The 24344-nt window shown below is 44.4% G+C and overlaps 1 protein-coding gene across 1 annotated transcript in view; it reads left to right on the top strand.

Annotated features, from left to right (window-relative positions):
- Window positions 1-24344, top strand: part of stam (signal transducing adaptor molecule (SH3 domain and ITAM motif) 1) — an 84085-nt gene that overhangs the window by 43555 nt on the left and 16186 nt on the right. The window contains exons 9-10 of the mRNA XM_055866086.1: window positions 788-876; window positions 9945-10032. Coding sequence (XP_055722061.1) covers window positions 788-876; window positions 9945-10032 — 177 coding nt within the window. The remainder of the gene's footprint in view (window positions 1-787; window positions 877-9944; window positions 10033-24344) is intronic.

Genomic DNA, 24344 nt, shown 5'->3' on the forward strand with positions numbered 1-24344 from the left:
GCATGTGGGAGTATTTTTTTAAATAATTACCTCCATGGATATGGTCTGATTTTGGCTAGGCAACTTCGAAGCAAGGTAAGACATGTCTCATATGTGGTTAAAAACCTCCAGCTCATTGCAAAGTGGTGTGTGATGCGCTGAGGAAGACTGTCTTCCGTTGCCTATACATTACAATGGTGAATGGGAAGCACACTTCAATCACCACTTGAGAAATACAAATAGTAGCTCAACACGGGTTTGCATTTAGAATTGTTGCGCAATGATTTGGCTGGAAACATCCAACCAATTAGCAGTTTGAGATGCAGCAGCTCTCGTGCCGTCCGACATGTATCTGAGTGCTGTGCCTGTGTGACGAATAAGAGTCATGTAACGAATATACATATGCAGCAATTTAATTCCACTAAATTATGGAAATGAACCTATAGACTGATGAGCATGCCCAGTGAAATGTATTTAACTGGTATTTCCATCAACTAATAGGCTAAAAAGCAGTGTTTCGCAATTTAGATTTTTTTTTTTCTTCTCCTGGACAATTGGCAGGAGCCAATTTTGTTTTTTATAATCTGCCAAAAGCCGCCTATTACCTCTTAACGGAAAACCTGACGCACACATACGTGCCCACACACACACTGTCGCCCTGGCTGTCTCCATGTCTCCTCTGTAACTATTCCCCAGATTGTTGCTGTAAATGAGAATGTGTTCTCGGACAATTTACCAGATAAAATAGGGGTTAAAAATATAAAACCATGACTGCCTCCATGTCCCCCTGACTGTCTTGTGTCCACAGTGAAGACAGAAAAGAAGACAGTACAATTCAGTGAGGAGGTCCAAGTGGAGAGCATAGAGCCTGAGCCTGAACCGGTCTACATAGACGAGGTACGACAGCTTTATTCTACAGCTTTATGTACAGTACCAGTCAAAAGTTTGGACACACCTACTCATTCAAAAGTTTTTCTTAATTTTTTACTATTTTCTACATTGTACAATAATAATGAAGAAATAACACATATGGAATCATGTAGTAACCAAAAACGTGTTAAACAAATCAAAATATGTTTTATATTTGAAATTCTTCAAATAGCCACCCTTTGCTTTGATGACAGTTTTGTACACTCTTGGCATTCTCTCAACCAGCTTCACCTGGAATGCTTTTCCAACAGTCTTGAAGTAGTTCCCACATGCTGAGCACTTGTTGGCCGCTTTTCCTTCACTCTGTGGTCCGACTCATCCCAAACCATCTCAATTAGGTTGAGGTCGGGGGTTGAGGTCGGGTGATTGTGGAGGCCAGGTCATCTGATGCAGCACTCCATCACACTCCTTCTAGGTCAAATAGCTCTTACACAGCCTGGAGGTGTGTTGGGTCATTGTCCTGTTGAAAAACAAATGATAGTCCGACTAAGTGCAAACCAGATGGGATGGTGTATCGCTGCAGAATGCTGTGGTAGCCATGCTGGTTAAGTGTGCCTTGAATTCTAAATAAATCACTGACAGTGTCACCAGCAAATCACCCCCACACCATCACACCTTCTCCTCCATGGTGGGAAATACACATGCGGAGATGATCCGTTCACCCACACTGCGTCTTACAAAGACACGGTGGTTGGAACCATAAATCTCCAATTACGACTACAGACCAAAGGACACATTTCCATCGGTCTAATGTCCATTGCTCGTGTTTCTTGACCCAAACAAGCCTCTTATTATTATTGGTGTCCTTTAGTAGTGGTTTCTTTGCAGCAATGTGACCATGAAGGCCTGATTCACACATTATAGTTGATGTGTCTGTTTCTTGAATTCTGTGAAGCATTTATCTGGCTGAAATTTCTGAGGCTGGTAACTCTAATGAACTTATCCTCTGCAGCAGAGGTAACTCTGGGTCTTCCTTTCCTGTGGCGGTCCTCATAAGAGCCAGTTTCATCATAGCGCTTGATGGTTTTTGCGACTGCACTTGAAAAAACTTTCAAAGTTCTTCAAATGTTCCGTATTGACAGACCTTCATGTCTTAAAGTAATGATGCACTGTCATTTCTCTTTGCTTATTTGAGCTGTTCTTGCTATAATATGGACTTGGTCTTTTGCCAAATAGGGCTGTCTTCTGTAAACCACCCCTCCTTGCCACAACACAACTGATTGGCTCAAGCGAATTAAGAAGAATAGAAATTCCACAAATGAACTTTTAACAATGCACACCTGTTAATTGAAATGCATTCCAGGCGACTACCTCATGAAGCTGGTTGAGAGAATGCCAAGAGTGTGCAAAGCTGTCATCAAGGCAAAGGGTGGCTACTTTGAAGAATCTCAAATATAAAATATATTTTGATTTGTTTAACGCTTTTTTGGTAACTACATTATTCCATATGTGTTATTTCATAGTTTTGATGTCTTCACTATTATTCTACAATGTAGAAAATAATAAAAATAAAGAAAAACCCTTAAATGAGGTGTTCTAAGACTTTTGACTGTGTGTGTGCATTTGGAAAGTATTCAGATCCCTTGACTTTTTCCACGTTTTGTTCATTACAGCCTTATTCTAAAATGGATTAAATTGGGGGTTTTCCCTCATCAATCTTCCCCATAATGACAAAGCAAAAGTTTATTTTTTATACATTTTTGCAGATTTATAAAATATAAAAAACATACTGTTTACTATTTCCTTTGGTAAAGCACCTTTGGCAGCAATTACAGCCTTGAGTCTTCTTGGGTATGACTCTACAGGCTTTGCACATGTGTATTTGGGAGTTTCTCCCATTCTTCTCTGCAGATCCTCTCAAGCTCTGTCAGGTTGGTTGGGCATCTTTGCTGCACTGCTATTTTCAGATCTCTCCAGACATGTTCGATTGGGTTCAAGTCCGGGCTCTGGCTGGCCGCTCAAGGACATTGAGACTTGTCCCAAAGTCACTCCTGTGTTGTCTTGGCTGTGCTTAGGGTCGTTATCTTGTTGGAAGGTTAACCTTTGCCCCAGTCTGAGGTCCTGAGCACTCTGGAGCAGGTTTTCATCAAGGATCTCTTTGTACTTTGCTCCGTTCATCTTTCCCTCGATCCTGACTAGTCTCCCAGTTCCTGCCGCTGTGAAACATCCCCACAGCATGATGCTGCCACCACCATGCTTCACCGTAGGGATGGTGCCAGATGATGATATACAAGTAGAGATACTGGGGTGCAAAAGAGCAAGAGGGTAAGTAATAGTATGGGGATGAGGTAGTTGGGTGGGCTATTTACAGATGGGCTGTGTACAGGTGCAGTGATCTGTGAGCTGCTCTGACAGCTGATGCTTAAAGTTAGTGAGGGAGATATGAGTCTCCAGCTTCAGATTTTTGAAATTCGTTCCTGTCATTGGCAGCAGAAAACTGGAAGGAAAGGCGGCAAAAGTAAGTGTTGGTTTTGGGGATGACCAGTGAGAGAAACCTGCTGGAGCGCGTCCTACGGGTGATTGCTGCTATGGTGACCAGTGAGCTGAGATAAGGTGGGGCTTTACCCAGCAAAGACTTATAGATGACCTGGAGCCAGTGGGTTCGGCGATGAATACGAAGCGAGGGCCAGCCAACGAGAGCATACAGGTCACAGTGGTGGGTAGTATATGGGACTTTGGTGACAAAACGGATGGCACTGTGATAGACTGCATCCAATTTGCTGAGTAGAGTGTTGGAGGCTATTTTGTAAATGACATCGCCAAAGTCAAGGATCGGTATGATAGTCAGTTTTACGAGGGTATGTTTGTCAGCATGAGTGAAGGAGTGTTGTATGGCGTTGAAGCTTACTTATGTAAATATGGTATCTATTTTTTATTTGTAATAAATTTGCTAACATTTCTAAAAAGTTTTCGCTTTGTCATTATGGGGTATTGTGTAGATTGAGGATTTTTTATTTAATACATTTTAGAATAAGGCTGTAACGTAACAAAATGTGGAAAAAGTCAAGGGGTGTGAATACTTTCCGAATGCTCTCTATATGCAAAAGTATGTGGACACCCCTTCAAATTAGTGGATTCGGCTAATTCAGCCACACCTGTAACAGGTGTATACAACTGAGCAGACAGCCATGCAATCTCCATAGACAAACATTGTCAGTAGAATGGGCCTTACTGATGAGCTCAGTGACTTTCAACGTGACAACGTCATAGGATGCCAACTTTTCAACAAGTCAGTTCGTAAAATGTCTGCCCTGCTAGAGCTGCCCCGGTCAACAGTAAGTGCGAAGTGGAAAACGTCTAGGAGCAACAACGGCTCAGCCACAAAGTGGTAGGCCACACAAGCTCACAGAACGGGAAGTCCTAGTGCTGAAGCGCATTGCGTATAAAAACCGTCTGTCCTCGGTTGTAACACTCACTACTTCGTTCCAAACTGCCTCTGGAAGCAACGTTAGTGCAATAATTGTTCGTTGGGAGCTTCATGAAATGGGTTTCCATGACCGTGCAGCTGCACACAAGCCTAAGATCACCATGCGCAATGCTAAGCGTCTACTGGGGTGGTGTAAAGCTCGCCTTTGGACTCTGGAGCATTGTAAAGGCTCTGGAGGGATGAATAACGCTTCACCACCTGGCAGATGCCAGTAGAACTCGACCTGCCCCGAATGCATAGTGCAAACTGTAAACTTTGGTGGAGGAGGAACAATGGTTAGGCCCCTTAGTTCCAGTGAAGGGAAATCTTAAAACTACACCATACGTTGACATTCTAAACAATTCTGTGCTTCTAACATTGTTGCAACAGTTTGGGGAAGGCCCTTTCCTAGTTCTGCATGGGGCATTGTCATGTTGGGAGCGAGGTCCATACAGAAATGGTTTGTCGAGATCGGTGTGGATGAACTTGACTGACCTGCACAGAGCCCTGACCTCAATCCCATTTAACCCCTTTTTGGTGAATTGGAACGCCGACTGCGAGCCAGGCCTAAATGGCCAACATCAGTGCCCACCTTACTAAGGCTTTTCTGGTTGAATGGAAGCAAGTCCCTGCAGCAATGTCCCAACTTCTAGTGGAAAGCATTCCCAGAAGAGTGGAGGCTGTTATAGCAGCAATGTTCCTACATCTAGTGGAAAGCCTTCCCAGAAGAGTGGAGGCTGTTATAGCAGCAATGTTCCAACATCTAGTGGAAAGCCTTCCCAGAAGAGTGGAGGCTGTTATAGCAGCAATGTTCCAACATCTAGTGGAAAGCCTTCCCAGAAGAGTGGAGGCTGTTATAGCAGCAATGTTCCAACATCTAGTGGAAAGCCTTCCCAGACATCTAGTGGAAAGCCTTCCCAGAAGAGTGGAGGCTGTTTTAGGAGCAATGTTCCATCATCTAGTGGAAATCCTTCCCAGAAGAGTGGAGGCTGTTATAGCAGCAATGTTCCAACATCTAGTGGAAAGCCTTCCCAGAAGAGTGGAGGCTGTTATAGCAGCAATGTTCCAACATCTAGTGGAAAGCCTTCCCAGAAGAGTGGAGGCTGTTATAACAGCAATGTTCCAACATCTAGTGGAAAGCCTTCCCAGAAGAGTGGAGGCTGTTATAGCAGCAATGTTCCAACATCTAGTGGAAAGCCTTCCCAGAAGAGTGGAGGGTGTTATAGCAGCAATGTTCCAACATCTAGTGGAAAGCCTTCCCAGAAGAGTGGAGGGTGTTATAGCAGCAATGTTCCAACATCTAGTGGAAAGCCTTCCCAGAAGAGTGGAGGCTGTTATAGCAGCAATGTTCCAACATCTAGTGGAAAGCCTTCCCAGAAGAGTGGAGGCTGTTATAGCAGCAATGTTCCAACATCTAGTGGAAAGCCTTCCCAGAAGAGTGGAGGCTGTTATAGCAGCAATGTTCCAACATCTAGAGGAAAGCCTTCCCAGAAGAGTGGAGGCTGTTATAGCAGCAATGTTCCAACATCTAGTGGAAAGCCTTCCCAGAAGAGTGGAGGCTGTTATAGCAGCAATGTTCCAACATCTAGTGGAAAGCCTTCCCAGAAGAGTGGAGGCTGTTATAGCAGCAATGTTCCATCATCTAGTGGAAAGCCTTCCCAGAAGAGTGGAGGCTGTTATAGCAACAATGTTCCAACATCTAGTGGAAAGCCTTCCCTGAAGAGTGGAGGCTGTTATAGCAGCAATGTTCCATCATCTAGTGGAAAGCCTTCCCAGAAGAGTGGAGGCTGTTATAACAGTAATGTTCCAACATCTGGTGGAAAGCCTTCCCAGAAGAGTGGAGGCTGTTATAGCAGCAATGTTCCAACATCTAGTGGAAAGCCTTCCCAGAAGAGTGGAGGCTGTTATAGCAGCAATGTTCCAACATCTAATGGAAAGCCTTCCCAGAAGAGTGGAGGCTGTTATAGCAGCAATGTTCCAACATCTAGTGGAAAGCCTTCCCAGAAGAGTGGAGGCTGTTATAGCAGCAATGTTCCAACATCTGGTGGAAAGCCTTCCCAGAAGAGTGGAGGCTGTTATAGCAGCAATGTTCCAACATCTAGTGGAAAGCCTTCCCAGAAGAGTGGAGGGTGTTATAGCAGCAATGTTCCAACATCTAGAGGAAAGCCTTCCCAGAAGAGTGGAGGCTGTTATAGCAGCAATGTTCCAACATCTAGAGGAAAGCCTTCCCAGAAGAGTGGAGGCTGTTATAGCAGCAATGTTCCAACATCTAGTGGAAAGCCTTCCCAGAAGAGTGGAGGCTGTTATAGCAGCAATGTTCCAACATCTAGTGGAAAGCCTTCCCAGAAGAGTGGAGGCTGTTATAGCAGTAAAGGGGGGACCAACTCCATATTAATGACCATCATTTTAGAATGAGATGTTCTATCAGCAGGTCTCCATGTCCTTTTGGTCATGTAGTGTGTGTATACTTAGTATACAAAACATTAAGAACACCTGCTCTTTCCACGACATAGACAATCCAGGTGAAAGGGGATACCTAGTAGAACACCTGCTCTTTCCACGACATAGACAATCCAGGTGAAAGGGGAGGAGGATACCTAGTAGAACACCTGCTCTTTCCACGACATAGACTATCCAGGTGAAAGGGGATACCTAGTAGAACACCTGCTCTTTCCACGACATAGACAATCCAGGTGAAAGGGGATACCTAGTAGAACACCTGCTCTTTCCACGACATAGACTATCCAGGTGAAAGGGGATACCTAGTAGAACACCTGCTCTTTCCATGACATAGACTATCCAGGTGAAAGGGAAGGAGGATACCTAGTAGAACACCTGCTCTTTCCACGACATAGACTATCCAGGTGAAAGGGGATACCTAGTAGAACACCTGCTCTTTCCACGACATAGACTATCCAGGTGAAAGGGAAGGAGGATACCTAGTAGAACACCTGCTCTTTCCACGACATAGACTATCCAGGTGAAAGGGGAGGAGGATACCTAGTAGAACACCTGCTCTTTCCACGACATAGACAATCCAGGTGAAAGGGAAGGAGGATACCTAGTAGAACACCTGCTCTTTCCACGACATAGACAATCCAGGTGAAAGGGGATACCTAGTAGAACACCTGCTCTTTCCACGACATAGACTATCCAGGTGAAAGGGGATACCTAGTAGAACACCTGCTCTTTCCACGACATAGACTATCCAGGTGAAAGGGAAGGAGGATACCTAGTAGAACACCTGCTCTTTCCACGACATAGACTATCCAGGTGAAAGGGGAGGAGGATACCTAGTAGAACACCTGCTCTTTCCACGACATAGACTATCCAGGTGAAAGGGAAGGAGGATACCTAGTAGAACACCTGCTCTTTCCACGACATAGACTATCCAGGTGAAAGGGGAGGAGGATACCTAGTAGAACACCTGCTCTTTCCATGACATAGACTATCCAGGTGAAAGGGGATACCTAGTAGAACACCTGCTCTTTCCACGACATAGACTATCCAGGTGAAAGGGGAGGAGGATACCTAGTAGAACACCTGCTCTTTCCACGACATAGACTATCCAGGTGAAAGGGAAGGAGGATACCTAGTAGAACACCTGCTCTTTCCACGACATAGACTATCCAGGTGAAAGGGGAGGAGGATACCTAGTAGAACACCTGCTCTTTCCATGACATAGACTATCCAGGTGAAAGGGGAGGAGGATACCTAGTAGAACACCTGCTCTTTCCACGACATAGACAATCCAGGTGAAAGGGGATACCTAGTAGAACACCTGCTCTTTCCACGACATAGACAATCCAGGTGAAAGGGGAGGAGGATACCTAGTAGAACACCTGCTCTTTCCACGACATAGACAATCCAGGTGAAAGGGGATACCTAGTAGAACACCTGCTCTTTCCACGACATAGACAATCCAGGTGAAAGGGGATACCTAGTAGAACACCTGCTCTTTCCACGACATAGACTATCCAGGTGAAAGGGGATACCTAGTAGAACACCTGCTCTTTCCACGACATAGACTATCCAGGTGAAAGGGAAGGAGGATACCTAGTAGAACACCTGCTCTTTCCACGACATAGACAATCCAGGTGAAAGGGGAGGAGGATACCTAGTAGAACACCTGCTCTTTCCACGACATAGACTATCCAGGTGAAAGGGAAGGAGGATACCTAGTAGAACACCTGCTCTTTCCACGACATAGACTATCCAGGTGAAAGGGGATACCTAGTAGAACACCTGCTCTTTCCACGACATAGACTATCCAGGTGAAAGGGGATACCTAGTAGAACACCTGCTCTTTCCACGACATAGACTATCCAGGTGAAAGGGGATACCTAGTAGAACACCTGCTCTTTCCACGACATAGACAATCCAGGTGAAAGGGGATACCTAGTAGAACACCTGCTCTTTCCACGACATAGACAATCCAGGTGAAAGGGGATACCTAGTAGAACACCTGCTCTTTCCACGACATAGACTATCCAGGTGAAAGGGAAGGAGGATACCTAGTAGAACACCTGCTCTTTCCACGACATAGACTATCCAGGTGAAAGGGGATACCTAGTAGAACACCTGCTCTTTCCACGACATAGACTATCCAGGTGAAAGGGGATACCTAGTAGAACACCTGCTCTTTCCACGACATAGACTATCCAGGTGAAAGGGGATACCTAGTAGAACACCTGCTCTTTCCACGACATAGACTATCCAGGTGAAAGGGGATACCTAGTAGAACACCTGCTCTTTCCATGACATAGACTATCCAGGTGAAAGGGGATACCTAGTAGAACACCTGCTCTTTCCACGACATAGACAATCCAGGTGAAAGGGGAGGAGGATACCTAGTAGAACACCTGCTCTTTCCACGACATAGACTATCCAGGTGAAAGGGGAGGAGGATACCTAGTAGAACACCTGCTCTTTCCACGACATAGACTATCCAGGTGAAAGGGAAGGAGGATACCTAGTAGAACACCTGCTCTTTCCACGACATAGACAATCCAGGTGAAAGGGGATACCTAGTAGAACACCTGCTCTTTCCATGACATAGACAATCCAGGTGAAAGGGGAGGAGGATACCTAGTACAACAATGCATTCAACTAAAAGCTATGAGCCCTTATTGATGTCACTTGTTAAATCCACTTCAATGAAGTGGGGGCGACAAATTTAAAGAGTCTTTTTAAGTCTTGAGACATGGATTGTTTATATGTGCCATTCAGAAGGTTAATGGGCAAGACAAAAGATTTAAGTGCCTTTTGAACGGGGTATGGTAGTAGGTGCCAGAAGCATTGGTTTGTCAAGAACTGCAACACTGCTGGTTTTTCCACGCTCAACAGTTTCCTGTGTATCAAGAATGGTCCACCACCCAAAGGACATCCAGCCAACTTGACACAACTGTAGGACGTATTGGAGTCAACATGAGCCAGTAACCCTGTAACACTTTCGACACCTTGTAGAGTCCATGGCCCGACGAATGGAGGCTGTTCTGACGGCAAAAGGGGCACAACTCTATTAGGAAGGTGTTCCTAATGTTTGGGATACTCAGTGTATACTATTATAGTTGTAATGTTTTACTTCCTTTTATAAAACAGCTCTACTGAAGTTCTATTTCCTCACCAGGAGAAAATGGACCAGCTGCTGCACATGATCCAGAGTGCAGATCCAACAGACAACCAGTCTGATGCCTGTGAGCTGCTGCAGCTAGAGGGTGAGACCAACTTACTAAAGCTTACAGCTAGACTGACTTACCTTTACAGCTAGAGGGTGAGACCAACTTACTAATTCTTACAGCTAGACTGACTTACGATTGACTTACTAAACAACGATTGCTAAATAACTCATTCTTACAGCTAAAGGGTAATACTGATTTAATAAACAACTATTACTAACTCTTACAGCTAGAGGGTAAGACTGACTTACTGAACAACTATTACTAACAGCTAGTTAGTTAGTCCTTCTTACCCTCTAGCTGTGAGAGTTACTTAGTCATTCTTACCGTCTATCTAATCTAACAGCTAGAGGGTAAGACTGACTAACCTTTACAGCTAGAGGGGGTAAGACTGACTAACCTTTACAGCTAGAGGGGGTAAGACTTACTAACGTTTACAGCTAGAGGGGGTAAGACTTACTAACGTTTACAGCTAGAGGGGGTAAGACTTACTAACCTTTACAGCTAGAGGGGGTAAGACTGACTAACCTTTACAGCTAGAGGGGGTAAGACTGACTAACCTTTACAGCTAGAGGGGGTAAGACTGACTAACCTTTACAGCTAGAGGGGGTAAGACTGACTAACCTTTACAGCTAGAGGGGGTAAGACTGACTAACCTTTACAGCTAGAGGGGGTAAGACTGACTAACCTTTACAGCTAGAGGGGGTAAGACTGACTAACCTTTACAGCTAGAGGGGGTAAGACTGACTATCCTTTGCAGCTAGAGGGGGTAAGACTGACTATCCTTTGCAGCTAGAGGGGGTAAGACTGACTAACCTTTACAGCTAGAGGGGGTAAGACTGACTAACCTTTACAGCTAGAGGGGGTAAGACTAACTAACCTTTACAGCTAGAGGGTAATACTGACTTACTGAACAACTATTACTAACTAATTCTTACAGCTAGAGGGGGTAAGACTGACTAACCTTTACAGCTAGAGGGGGTAAGACTGACTAACCTTTACAGCTAGAGGGTAATACTGACTTACTGAACAACTATTACTAACTAATTCTTACAGCTAGAGGGGGTAAGACTGACTAACCTTTACAGCTAGAGGGGGTAAGACTGACTAACCTTTACAGCTAGAGGGGGTAAGACTAACTAACCTTTACAGCTAGAGGGGGTAAGACTGACTATCCTTTACAGCTAGAGGGGGTAAGACTAACTAACCTTTACAGCTAGAGGGTAATACTGACTAACCTTTACAGCTAGAGGGGGTAAGACTGACTATCCTTTACAGCTAGAGGGGGTAAGACTAACTAACCTTTACAGCTAGAGGGGGTAAGACTGACTATCCTTTACAGCTAGAGGGGGTAAGACTGACTATCCTTTACAGCTAGAGGGGGTAAGACTGACTAACCTTTACAGCTAGAGGGGGTAAGACTGACTAACCTTTACAGCTAGAGGGGGTAAGACTGACTAACCTTTACAGCTAGAGGGGGTAAGACTGACTAACCTTTACAGCTAGAGGGGGTAAGACTAACTATCCTTTACAGCTAGAGGGGGTAAGACTGACTAACCTTTACAGCTAGAGGGGGTAAGACTGACTAACCTTTACAGCTAGAGGGGGTAAGACTGACTAACCTTTACAGCTAGAGGGGGTAAGACTGACTATCCTTTACAGCTAGAGGGTAAGACTGACTTACTGAACAACTATTACTAACAGCTAGTTAGTTAGTCCTTCTTACCCTCTAGCTGTGAGAGTTACTTAGTCATTCTTACCGTCTATCTAATCTAACAGCTAGAGGGTAAGACTGACTAACCTTTACAGCTAGAGGGGGTAAGACTTACTAACGTTTACAGCTAGAGGGGGTAAGACTTACTAACGTTTACAGCTAGAGGGGGTAAGACTTACTAACGTTTACAGCTAGAGGGGGTAAGACTTACTAACGTTTACAGCTAGAGGGGGTAAGACTTACTAACCTTTACAGCTAGAGGGGGTAAGACTGACTAACCTTTACAGCTAGAGGGGGTAAGACTGACTAACCTTTACAGCTAGAGGGGGTAAGACTGACTAACCTTTACAGCTAGAGGGGGTAAGACTGACTAACCTTTACAGCTAGAGGGGGTAAGACTGACTAACCTTTACAGCTAGAGGGGGTAAGACTGACTAACCTTTACAGCTAGAGGGGGTAAGACTGACTAACCTTTACAGCTAGAGGGGGTAAGACTGACTATCCTTTGCAGCTAGAGGGGGTAAGACTGACTATCCTTTGCAGCTAGAGGGGGTAAGACTGACTAACCTTTACAGCTAGAGGGGGTAAGACTGACTAACCTTTACAGCTAGAGGGGGTAAGACTAACTAACCTTTACAGCTAGAGGGTAATACTGACTTACTGAACAACTATTACTAACTAATTCTTACAGCTAGAGGGGGTAAGACTGACTAACCTTTACAGCTAGAGGGGGTAAGACTGACTAACCTTTACAGCTAGAGGGTAATACTGACTTACTGAACAACTATTACTAACTAATTCTTACAGCTAGAGGGGGTAAGACTGACTAACCTTTACAGCTAGAGGGGGTAAGACTGACTAACCTTTACAGCTAGAGGGGGTAAGACTAACTAACCTTTACAGCTAGAGGGGGTAAGACTGACTATCCTTTACAGCTAGAGGGGGTAAGACTAACTAACCTTTACAGCTAGAGGGTAATACTGACTAACCTTTACAGCTAGAGGGGGTAAGACTGACTATCCTTTACAGCTAGAGGGGGTAAGACTGACTATCCTTTACAGCTAGAGGGGGTAAGACTAACTAACCTTTACAGCTAGAGGGGGTAAGACTGACTATCCTTTACAGCTAGAGGGGGTAATACTGACTAACCTTTACAGCTAGAGGGGGTAAGACTTACTAACCTTTACAGCTAGAGGGGGTAAGACTGACTAACCTTTACAGCTAGAGGGGGTAAGACTGACTAACCTTTACAGCTAGAGGGGGTAAGACTGACTATCCTTTACAGCTAGAGGGGGTAAGACTTACTAACGTTTACAGCTAGAGGGGGTAAGACTTACTAACGTTTACAGCTAGAGGGGGTAAGACTTACTAACGTTTACAGCTAGAGGGGGTAAGACTTACTAACCTTTACAGCTAGAGGGGGTAAGACTTACTAACCTTTACAGCTAGAGGGGGTAAGACTGACTAACCTTTACAGCTAGAGGGGGTAAGACTGACTAACCTTTACAGCTAGAGGGGGTAAGACTGACTAACCTTTACAGCTAGAGGGGGTAAGACTGACTATCCTTTGCAGCTAGAGGGGGTAAGACTGACTATCCTTTGCAGCTAGAGGGGGTAAGACTGACTAACCTTTACAGCTAGAGGGGGTAAGACTGACTAACCTTTACAGCTAGAGGGGGTAAGACTAACTAACCTTTACAGCTAGAGGGTAATACTGACTTACTGAACAACTATTACTAACTAATTCTTACAGCTAGAGGGGGTAAGACTGACTAACCTTTACAGCTAGAGGGGGTAAGACTGACTAACCTTTACAGCTAGAGGGTAATACTGACTTACTGAACAACTATTACTAACTAATTCTTACAGCTAGAGGGGGTAAGACTGACTAACCTTTACAGCTAGAGGGGGTAAGACTGACTAACCTTTACAGCTAGAGGGGGTAAGACTAACTAACCTTTACAGCTAGAGGGGGTAAGACTGACTATCCTTTACAGCTAGAGGGGGTAAGACTGACTAACCTTTACAGCTAGAGGGGGTAAGACTGACTAACCTTTACAGCTAGAGGGGGTAAGACTGACTAACCTTTACAGCTAGAGGGGGTAAGACTGACTAACCTTTACAGGTAGAGGGGGTAAGACTGACTAACCTTTACAGCTAGAGGGGGTAAGACTGACTAACCTTTACAGCTAGAGGGGGTAAGACTGACTAACCTTTACAGCTAGAGGGGGTAAGACTGACTAACCTTTACAGCTAGAGGGGGTAAGACTAACTAACCTTTACAGCTAGAGGGGGTAAGACTGACTAACCTTTACAGCTAGAGGGGGTAAGACTGACTAACCTTTACAGCTAGAGGGGGTAAGACTGACTAACCTTTACAGCTAGAGGGGGTAAGACTGACTAACCTTTACAGCTAGAGGGGGTAAGACTGACTAACCTTTACAGCTAGAGGGGGTAAGACTGACTAACCTTTACAGCTAGAGGGGGTAAGACTGACTAACCTTTACAGCTAGAGGGGGTAAGACTAACTAACCTTTACAGCTAGAGGGGGTAAGACTGACTATCCTTTACAGCTAGAGGGGGTAAGACTAACTAACCTTTACAGCTAGAGGGGGTAAGACTGACTAACCTTTACAGCTAGAGGGGGTAAGACTAACTAACCTTTACAGCTAGAGGGGGTAAGACTGACTATCCTTTACAGCTAGAGGGGGTAAGACTAACTAACCTTTACAGCTAGAGGGTAATACTGACTAACCTTTACAGCTAGAGGGGGTAAGACTAACTAACCTTTACAGCTAGAGGGGGTAAGACTAACTAACCTTTACAGCTAGAGGGTAATACTGACTTACTGAACAACTATTACTAACTAATTCTTACAGCTAGAGGGGGTAAGACTGACTAACCTTTACAGCTAGAGGGGGTAAGACTGACTAACCTTTACAGCTAGAGGGGGTAAGACTAACTAACCTTTACAGCTAGAGGGGTAAGACTGACTATCCTTTACAGCTAGAGGGGGTAAGACTAACTAACCTTTACAGCTAGAGGGGGTAAGACTGACTATCCTTTACAGCTAGAGGGGGTAAGACTAACTATCCAAAACAGCTAGAGGGGGTAAGACTGACTAACCTTTACAGCTAGAGGGGGTAAGACTGACTATCCTTTACAGCTAGAGGGGGTAAGACTGACTATCCTTTACAGCTAGAGGGGGTAAGACTGACTATCCTTTACAGCTAGAGGGGGTAAGACTGACTAACCTTTACAGCTAGAGGGGGTAATACTGACTAACCTTTACAGCTAGAGGGGGTAAGACTTACTAACCTTTACAGCTAGAGGGGGTAAGACTGACTAACCTTTACAGCTAGAGGGGGTAAGACTGACTAACCTTTACAGCTAGAGGGGGTAAGACTTACTAACGTTTACAGCTAGAGGGGGTAAGACTGACTATCCTTTACAGCTAGAGGGGGTAAGACTGACTAACCTTTACAGCTAGAGGGGGTAAGACTGACTAACCTTTACAGCTAGAGGGGGTAAGACTGACTAACCTTTACAGCTAGAGGGGGTAAGACTGACTAACCTTTACAGCTAGAGGGGGTAAGACTAACTATCCTTTACAGCTAGAGGGGGTAAGACTGACTAACCTTTACAGCTAGAGGGGGTAAGACTGACTAACCTTTACAGCTAGAGGGGGTAAGACTGACTAACCTTTACAGCTAGAGGGGGTAAGACTGACTATCCTTTACAGCTAGAGGGTAAGACTGACTTACTGAACAACTATTACTAACAGCTAGTTAGTTAGTCCTTCTTACCCTCTAGCTGTGAGAGTTACTTAGTCATTCTTACCGTCTATCTAATCTAACAGCTAGAGGGTAAGACTGACTAACCTTTACAGCTAGAGGGGGTAAGACTGACTAACCTTTACAGCTAGAGGGGGTAAGACTGACTATCCTTTACAGCTAGAGGGGGTAAGACTTACTAACGTTTACAGCTAGAGGGGGTAAGACTTACTAACGTTTACAGCTAGAGGGGGTAAGACTTACTAACGTTTACAGCTAGAGGGGGTAAGACTTACTAACCTTTACAGCTAGAGGGGGTAAGACTGACTAACCTTTACAGCTAGAGGGGGTAAGACTGACTAACCTTTACAGCTAGAGGGGGTAAGACTGACTAACCTTTACAGCTAGAGGGGGTAAGACTGACTAACCTTTACAGCTAGAGGGGGTAAGACTGACTAACCTTTACAGCTAGAGGGGGTAAGACTGACTAACCTTTACAGCTAGAGGGGGTAAGACTGACTAACCTTTACAGCTAGAGGGGGTAAGACTGACTATCCTTTGCAGCTAGAGGGGGTAAGACTGACTATCCTTTGCAGCTAGAGGGGGTAAGACTGACTAACCTTTACAGCTAGAGGGGGTAAGACTGACTAACCTTTACAGCTAGAGGGGGTAAGACGGACTAACCTTTACAGCTAGAGGCTAATACTGACTTACTGAACAACTATTACTAACTAATTCTTACAGCTAGAGGGGGTAAGACTGACTAACCTTTACAGCTAGAGGGGGTAAGACTGACTAACCTTTACAGCTAGAGGGGGTAAGACTAACTAACCTTTACAGCTAGAGGGGGTAAGACTGACTATCCTTTACAGCTAGAGGGGGTAAGACTAACTAACCTTTACAGCTAGAGGGTAATACTGACTAACCTTTACAGCTAGAGGGGGTAAGACTGACTATCCTTTACAGCTAGAGGGGGTAAGACTGACTATCCTTTACAGCTAGAGGGGGTAAGACTAACTAACCTTTACAGCTAGAGGGGGTAAGACTGACTATCCTTTACAGCTAGAGGGGGTAATACTGACTAACCTTTACAGCTAGAGGGGGTAAGACTTACTAACCTTTACAGCTAGAGGGGGTAAGACTGACTAACCTTTACAGCTAGAGGGGGTAAGACTGACTAACCTTTACAGCTAGAGGGGGTAAGACTGACTATCCTTTACAGCTAGAGGGGGTAAGACTTACTAACGTTTACAGCTAGAGGGGGTAAGACTTACTAACGTTTACAGCTAGAGGGGGTAAGACTTACTAACGTTTACAGCTAGAGGGGGTAAGACTTACTAACGTTTACAGCTAGAGGGGGTAAGACTTACTAACCTTTACAGCTAGAGGGGGTAAGACTGACTAACCTTTACAGCTAGAGGGGGTAAGACTGACTAACCTTTACAGCTAGAGGGGGTAAGACTGACTAACCTTTACAGCTAGAGGGGGTAAGACTGACTAACCTTTACAGCTAGAGGGGGTAAGACTGACTAACCTTTACAGCTAGAGGGGGTAAGACTGACTAACCTTTACAGCTAGAGGGGGTAAGACTGACTAACCTTTACAGCTAGAGGGGGTAAGACTGACTAACCTTTGCAGCTAGAGGGGGTAAGACTGACTATCCTTTGCAGCTAGAGGGGGTAAGACTGACTAACCTTTACAGCTAGAGGGGGTAAGACTGACTAACCTTTACAGCTAGAGGTGGTAAGACTAACTAACCTTTACAGCTAGAGGGTAATACTGACTTACTGAACAACTATTACTAACTAATTCTTACAGCTAGAGGGGGTAAGACTGACTAACCTTTACAGCTAGAGGGGGTAAGACTGACTAACCTTTACAGCTAGAGGGTAATACTGACTTACTGAACAACTATTACTAACTAATTCTTACAGCTAGAGGGGGTAAGACTGACTAACCTTTACAGCTAGAGGGGGTAAGACTGACTAACCTTTACAGCTAGAGGGGGTAAGACTGACTAACCTTTACAGCTAGAGGGGGTAAGACTGACTAACCTTTACAGCTAGAGGGGGTAAGACTGACTAACCTTTACAGCTAGAGGGGGTAAGACTGACTAACCTTTACAGCTAGAGGGGGTAAGACTGACTAACCTTTACAGCTAGAGGGGGTAAGACTGACTAACCTTTACAGCTAGAGGGGGTAAGACTGACTAACCTTTACAGCTAGAGGGGGTAAGACTGACTAACCTTTACAGCTAGAGGGGGTAAGACTGACTAACCTTTACAGCTAGAGGGGGTAAGACTGACTAACCTTTACAGCTAGAGGGGGTAAGACTAACTAACCTTTACAGCTAGAGGGGGTAAGACTGACTAACCTTTACAGCTAGAGGGGGTAAGACTGACTAACCTTTACAGCTAGAGGGGGTAAGACTGACTAACCTTTACAGCTAGAGGGGGTAAGACTGACTAACCTTTACAGCTAGAGGGGGTAAGACTGACTAACCTTTACAGCTAGAGGGGGTAAGACTGACTAACCTTTACAGCTAGAGGGGGTAAGACTGACTAACCTTTACAGCTAGAGGGGGTAAGACTAACTAACCTTTACAGCTAGAGGGGGTAAGACTGACTATCCTTTACAGCTAGAGGGGGTAAGACTAACTAACCTTTACAGCTAGAGGGGGTAAGACTGACTAACCTTTACAGCTAGAGGGGGTAAGACTAACTAACCTTTACAGCTAGAGGGGGTAAGACTGACTATCCTTTACAGCTAGAGGGGGTAAGACTAACTAACCTTTACAGCTAGAGGGTAATACTGACTAACCTTTACAGCTAGAGGGGGTAAGACTAACTAACCTTTACAGCTAGAGGGGGTAAGACTGACTAACCTTTACAGCTAGAGGGTAATACTGACTTACTGAACAACTATTACTAACTAATTCTTACAGCTAGAGGGGGTAAGACTGACTAACCTTTACAGCTAGAGGGGGTAAGACTGACTAACCTTTACAGCTAGAGGGTAATACTGACTAACCTTTACAGCTAGAGGGGGTAAGACTGACTATCCTTTACAGCTAGAGGGGGTAAGACTGACTAACCTTTACAGCTAGAGGGGGTAAGACTGACTAACCTTTACAGCTAGAGGGGGTAAGACTAACTAACCTTTACAGCTAGAGGGTAATACTGACTAACCTTTACAGCTAGAGGGGGTAAGACTGACTAACCTTTACAGCTAGAGGGTAATACTGACTAACCTTTACAGCTAGAGGGGGTAAGACTGACTATCCTTTACAGCTAGAGGGGGTAAGACTGACTAACCTTTACAGCTAGAGGGTAATACTGACTAACCTTTACAGCTAGAGGGGGTAAGACTGACTAACCTTTACAGCTAGAGGGTAAGACTGACTAACCTTTACAGCTAGAGGGGGTAAGACTGACTAACCTTTACAGCTAGAGGGGGTAAGACTGACTAACCTTTACAGCTAGAGGGGGTAAGACTGACTAACCTTTACAGCTAGAGGGGGTAAGACTGACTAACCTTTACAGCTAGAGGGGGTAAGACTGACTAACCTTTACAGCTAGAGGGGGTAAGACTAACTAACCTTTACAGCTAGAGGGTAATACTGACTAACCTTTACAGCTAGAGGGGGTAAGACTGACTAACCTTTACAGCTAGAGGGGGTAAGACTGACTAACCTTTACAGCTAGAGGGGGTAAGACTGACTAACCTTTACAGCTAGAGGGGGTAAGACTGACTAACCTTTACAGCTAGAGGGGGTAAGACTGACTAACCTTTACAGCTAGAGGGGGTAAGACTGACTATCCTTTACAGCTAGAGGGGGTAACACTGACTAACCTTTACAGCTAGAGGGGGTAAGACTAACTAACCTTTACAGCTAGAGGGGGTAAGACTGACTAACCTTTACAGCTAGAGGGTAAGACTAACTAACCTTTACAGCTAGAGGGGGTAAGACTGACTAACCTTTACAGCTAGAGGGGGTAAGACTGACTAACCTTTACAGCTAGAGGGGGTAAGACTAACTATCCAAAACAGCTAGAGGGGGTAAGACTGACTAACCTTTACAGCTAGAGGGTAAGACTGACTCTTAAAGCTAAATGCTAAGTCTGTCCATCTATCTATCTCTCTGTCTCTTACAGCTAGAGGTTAAGACTGACTAACTAATAGGTATGTAACAATTCACTGATGCGCATCAGTCATTGATTTCAATGTTTAAGATGGTTTGTGGACCCCAAAACCGATTCAAACATTACCAATTTCAAATTCACCAAAGTTTTGGGCTCATATTACCTTCTTCCTTACAAAAATACCTGATCTCCTCTGGCGTCGAGCTAAGCATGTAACTGTGTTGACAGTCATTGATCTACAAGTCATTTGGCATGCAGAACAACCTAGGGAAAATCAGTAGCCTCGTAAAACTGTGCCCAGATCCGCTCTGCCAAAGCGAGTAGGGCGGCCTCTTCCTGATCTTGCCCGATATATTAGGCTTTATTGGTTGAGTGACAACAACCTATGTCATTTTCTAAAATTTTATTTTACCAGAATAAAAGTAAGCTACCGGAAACACAACTGATCTGGCTATACCTGTTTTACGAGGCTTACAATAGTTTATTTCCATTGTTCAGGTTCGCCATCAGCAATAGTTTTGTTAAATAGATATACAGGGTAAAGTTGATATTTTCGTAACGAGGAATGGCTTTTGCGAGGTCAAAGCTGGAGTACAAAAGAAGCTCACTAAATACTTCCAAATGGTCTAAACCATTTTGTTTTGAGATGGGGATGAAATCGAAAGTTGTGCTCTATATTCATTGGCTTGTCATAGCTAATTCAAACGATAAATATTGATTAATTACCAGCTCAAACATTTAATCTGCAAAAATGACAAGTTAATTAGTGGGTGATGGTGATTTCAGAAACATAGTAGAGGGACAAAAACCGGCTACATTCCCCCCCTCCCTAGTGGGGTGGTAGAGGCCTTGTCTCCCTTATGGCTCAGCTCAGGTGCCTACATAGTGTACACACACACACACACACGCACACGCACACGCACACAATGGATTGAATTGTTTTTTTCCCCCCTCATCAATCTACACACAATACCCGATAGTGACAAAGCAAAAACAGGTTTAGAAATGTTTGCTCATTTATAAATAAATAAAAAACTGAAATATCACATTTACATAAGTATTCAGACCCTTTACTCAGTACTTTGTTGAAGCACTTTTGGCATCAAGTCTTCTTGGGTATGATGCTACAAGCTTGTCACACCTGTATTTGGAGAGTCCCTGCCACTGACAAAACATCCCCACAGCATGATGCTGCCACCACCATGCTTCACGGTAGGGATAGTGCCAGGTTTCCTCCAGACGTGACACTTGGCATTCAGGCCAAAGAGTTCAATCTTGGTTTCATCAGACCAGAGATTCTTGTTTCTCATGGTCAGAGTCCTTTAGGTGCCTTTTGGCAAACTCCAAGCGGGCTGTCATGTGCCTTTTACTGAGGAGTGGCTTCCATCTGGCCTCTCAACCGTAAAGGCCTGATTGGTGGAGTGCTGCAGAGATGGTTGTCCTTCTGGAAGGTTCTCCCATCTCCACAGAGAAATTCTAGAGGTCAAATAGAGTGACAATCGGGTTCTAGCTCACCTCCCTGACCGAGGCCCTTCTCCCCCGATTGCTCAGTTTGGCCGGGCGGCCAGCTCTAGGAAGAGTCTTGGTGGTTCCAAACTTATCCCGTTTAAGAAGGATGGAGGCCACTGTGTTCTTGGGGACCTTCAATGCTGCAGAAATGTTTTGGTGCCCTTCCCCAGATATGTGCCTGGACTACAATCAAGTTTTAGAAACATCTCAAGGATGGTCAATGGAAACAGGATGCACCTGAGCTCAAGTTCAAGTCTCATAGCAGGGTCTGAATAATTATGTAAATAAGGTATTTCTGTTTTGAATTTATAAACAATGACACTCAAATTACAGAAAATATTCATTATGACCACTTCCTTCCGTTTCAATATTCAAGAAAGTTGTTGATTTAATTAAACAATATTTTCTCTTATCTTTTTCACCAAACAATGAAGGAGAGTTAACTAATTACATGGGGGCTAATTAGTGACCTGATTCAGTAAACTGTCACGACTTCACAGGAGAGCCGTTTGAATGTAAAAAATACATTTTTATCAAAATGTTTTTTTGGGGGGCAGAAATGCCTTCTGGAACATGTGAACTTTCATGTCCCTTAATATCAAACTTGTATGCCATCTGTAAATACGAATAAAATTGTTCAGTTACGACCCTGGTTGGTTTAGCCACAGAAAAAGAGTCAGTGGAGTCAGTAAACGTCGGCAAACAAAGCATAATTCAACTGCTGTCAGCAGCACAGTTAGTCACCAACGCTCTGGAAAACAGCTCTGACCATGTTACTCCCCCTAGCAGAGTGATCTCTCATTATGAAAACAGCCTAACCAGCTCTGACCATGTTACTCCCCCTAGCAGAGTGATGTCTCATTATGAAAACAGCTCTGACCATGTTACTCCCCCTAGCAGAGTGATCTCTCATTATGAAAACAGCCTAACCAGCTCTGACCATGTTACTCCCCCTAGCAGAGTGATGTCTCATTATGAAAACAGCTCTGACCATGTTACTCCCCCTAGCAGAGTGAGGTCTCATTATGAAAACAGCCTTGATCTGACCATTTTACTCCCCCTAGCAGAGTGATGTCTCATTATGAAAACAGCCTAACCAGCTCTGACCATTTTACTCCCCCTAGCAGAGTGATGTCTCATTATGAAAACAGCCTAACCAGCTCTGACCATTTTACTCCCCCTAGCAGAGTGATGTCTCATTATGAAAACAGCCTAACCAGCTCTGCTAGGGGGAGTAACATGGTCAGAGTGATGTGATCTCTCATTATGAAAACAGCCTAACCAGCTCTGCTAGGGGGAGTAACATGGTCAGAGTGATGTCTCATTATGTAAACAGCCTAACCAGCTCTGCTAGGGGGAGTAACATGGTCAGAGTGATGTCTCATTATGAAAACAGCCTAACCAGCTCTGCTAGGGGGAGTAACATGGTCAGAGTGATCTCTCATTATGAAAACAGCCTAACCAGCTCTGCTAGGGGGAGTAACATGGTCAGAGTGAGATGATCTCTCATTATGAAAACAGCCTAACCAGCTCTGCTAGGGGGAGTAACATGGTCAGAGTGAGGTGATCTCTCATTATGAAAACAGCCTAACCAGCTCTGCTAGGGGGAGTAACATGGTCAGAGTGATGTCTCATTATGTAAACAGCCTAACCAGCTCTGCTAGGGGGAGTAACATGGTCAGAGTGATCTCTCATTATGAAAACAGCCTAACCAGCTCTGCTAGGGGGAGTAACATGGTCAGAGTGATCTCTCATTATGAAAACAGCCTAACCAGCTCTGCTAGGGGGAGTAACATGGTCAGAGTGATGTCTCATTATGAAAACAGCCCAACCAGCTCTGCTAGGGGGAGTAACATGGTCAGAGTGATGTCTCATTATGAAAACAGCCTAACCAGCTCTGCTAGGGGGAGTAACATGGTCAGAGTGATGTGTTCTCTCATTATGAAAACAGCCTAACCAGCTCTGCTAGGGGGAGTAACATGGTCAGAGTGATCTCTCATTATGAAAACAGCCTAACCAGCTCTGCTAGGGGGAGTAAAATGGTCAGAGTGAGATGATCTCTCATTATGTGTCTGGAAGTAGCTAGTGTTGATAATGGGATATGGAGAAGGGTGAGCCGGTCAAGGATCGATTCAGACAAGGTGGTAAATTGTATGACAAGCGACAGTTTAATTTAAGAGTAAAGATATCTGGTACAAGCGTATACGGTCTCGTTCATTTAGCTCATAAGGAACCTCCAGAAAAAGCCCAGATAACAGAATGCATAGACATTTTATACAGCACAGAAAGTAGGTTGAGTCTGGAAGTTCTGGTCCTTTGGTTGGTTCTGGACAGGTTGTTGTCTTCTCAGATTGGTCCTGATGAGCTGGGCGTCATCCTTCTGAGTCTTGCAGCAAAAGTTCTTTGTTACCAAATGTTCAGCTAAGCAGGACATTTGGTGTGTGCGTAGATGTTCCCATTTAATCAGTGTTTATGAAAGGTTTATGTCAGCCCTCTGTCCTTGGGTATGTGTGTGTCTCAGTTTCTGCTTGAAATGCAGACCCAAGCACCCTTTTCTTATCAGTGTTTATGAAAGGTCTGTGCCAGCCCTCTGTCCTTGGGTGTGTGTGTGTCTCAGTTTCTGCTTATGAGTTTGTGAGAAACCCTGTTTAGAAAGAAGTTAGTTATAACAACGTAATAGCAATATGCTTGTGTTATTTTAAATGGTATTTATTACACTAGCCAATGTTAGCCAGTTAGCTTGGGTGCTTGACTGTCGTTGTTAGGTCAGAGCGTACAGTGTGCTCTGAATTTACGAACGGACAATCTGACAGCACAGTTGTGGTCACCAACGCGCTTGATAACATACTGTAACAGCCTAACCAGCTCTGCTAGGGCGAGTAATTTTCAGTGAGAGCTGTTCTCTCTCTCTTAGATGTCTGGAAGTAGCTGGCAAGTTAGTACAGAATGGTTGGATCAACCCTTAAAGAGATGGGTGGGTCTAAGGCTAAAGAGGGTTGGAACAATGCTGAATGGGTGTAGACAAAGCAGGGCTCTCCAATGGTAGTACCAAAACATTGAAAGACGGTTTTCTCAAAAGTAAGTTTACAAGTTGATCAACTTTCAAAGCAGAATTACTTTCCCATTGTTTCCTCAAATGCAGTGTATGCTATACCATTTTGTAGCTCTGAGTCTCTATTTTTATCCAATGTAAAAAAAAAACTGAAATTCAAT

The sequence above is a fragment of the Salvelinus fontinalis genome, chromosome 17 (genome assembly GCF_029448725.1).
Source record: "Salvelinus fontinalis isolate EN_2023a chromosome 17, ASM2944872v1, whole genome shotgun sequence".
Taxonomy (NCBI): Eukaryota; Metazoa; Chordata; class Actinopteri; order Salmoniformes; family Salmonidae; genus Salvelinus; species Salvelinus fontinalis.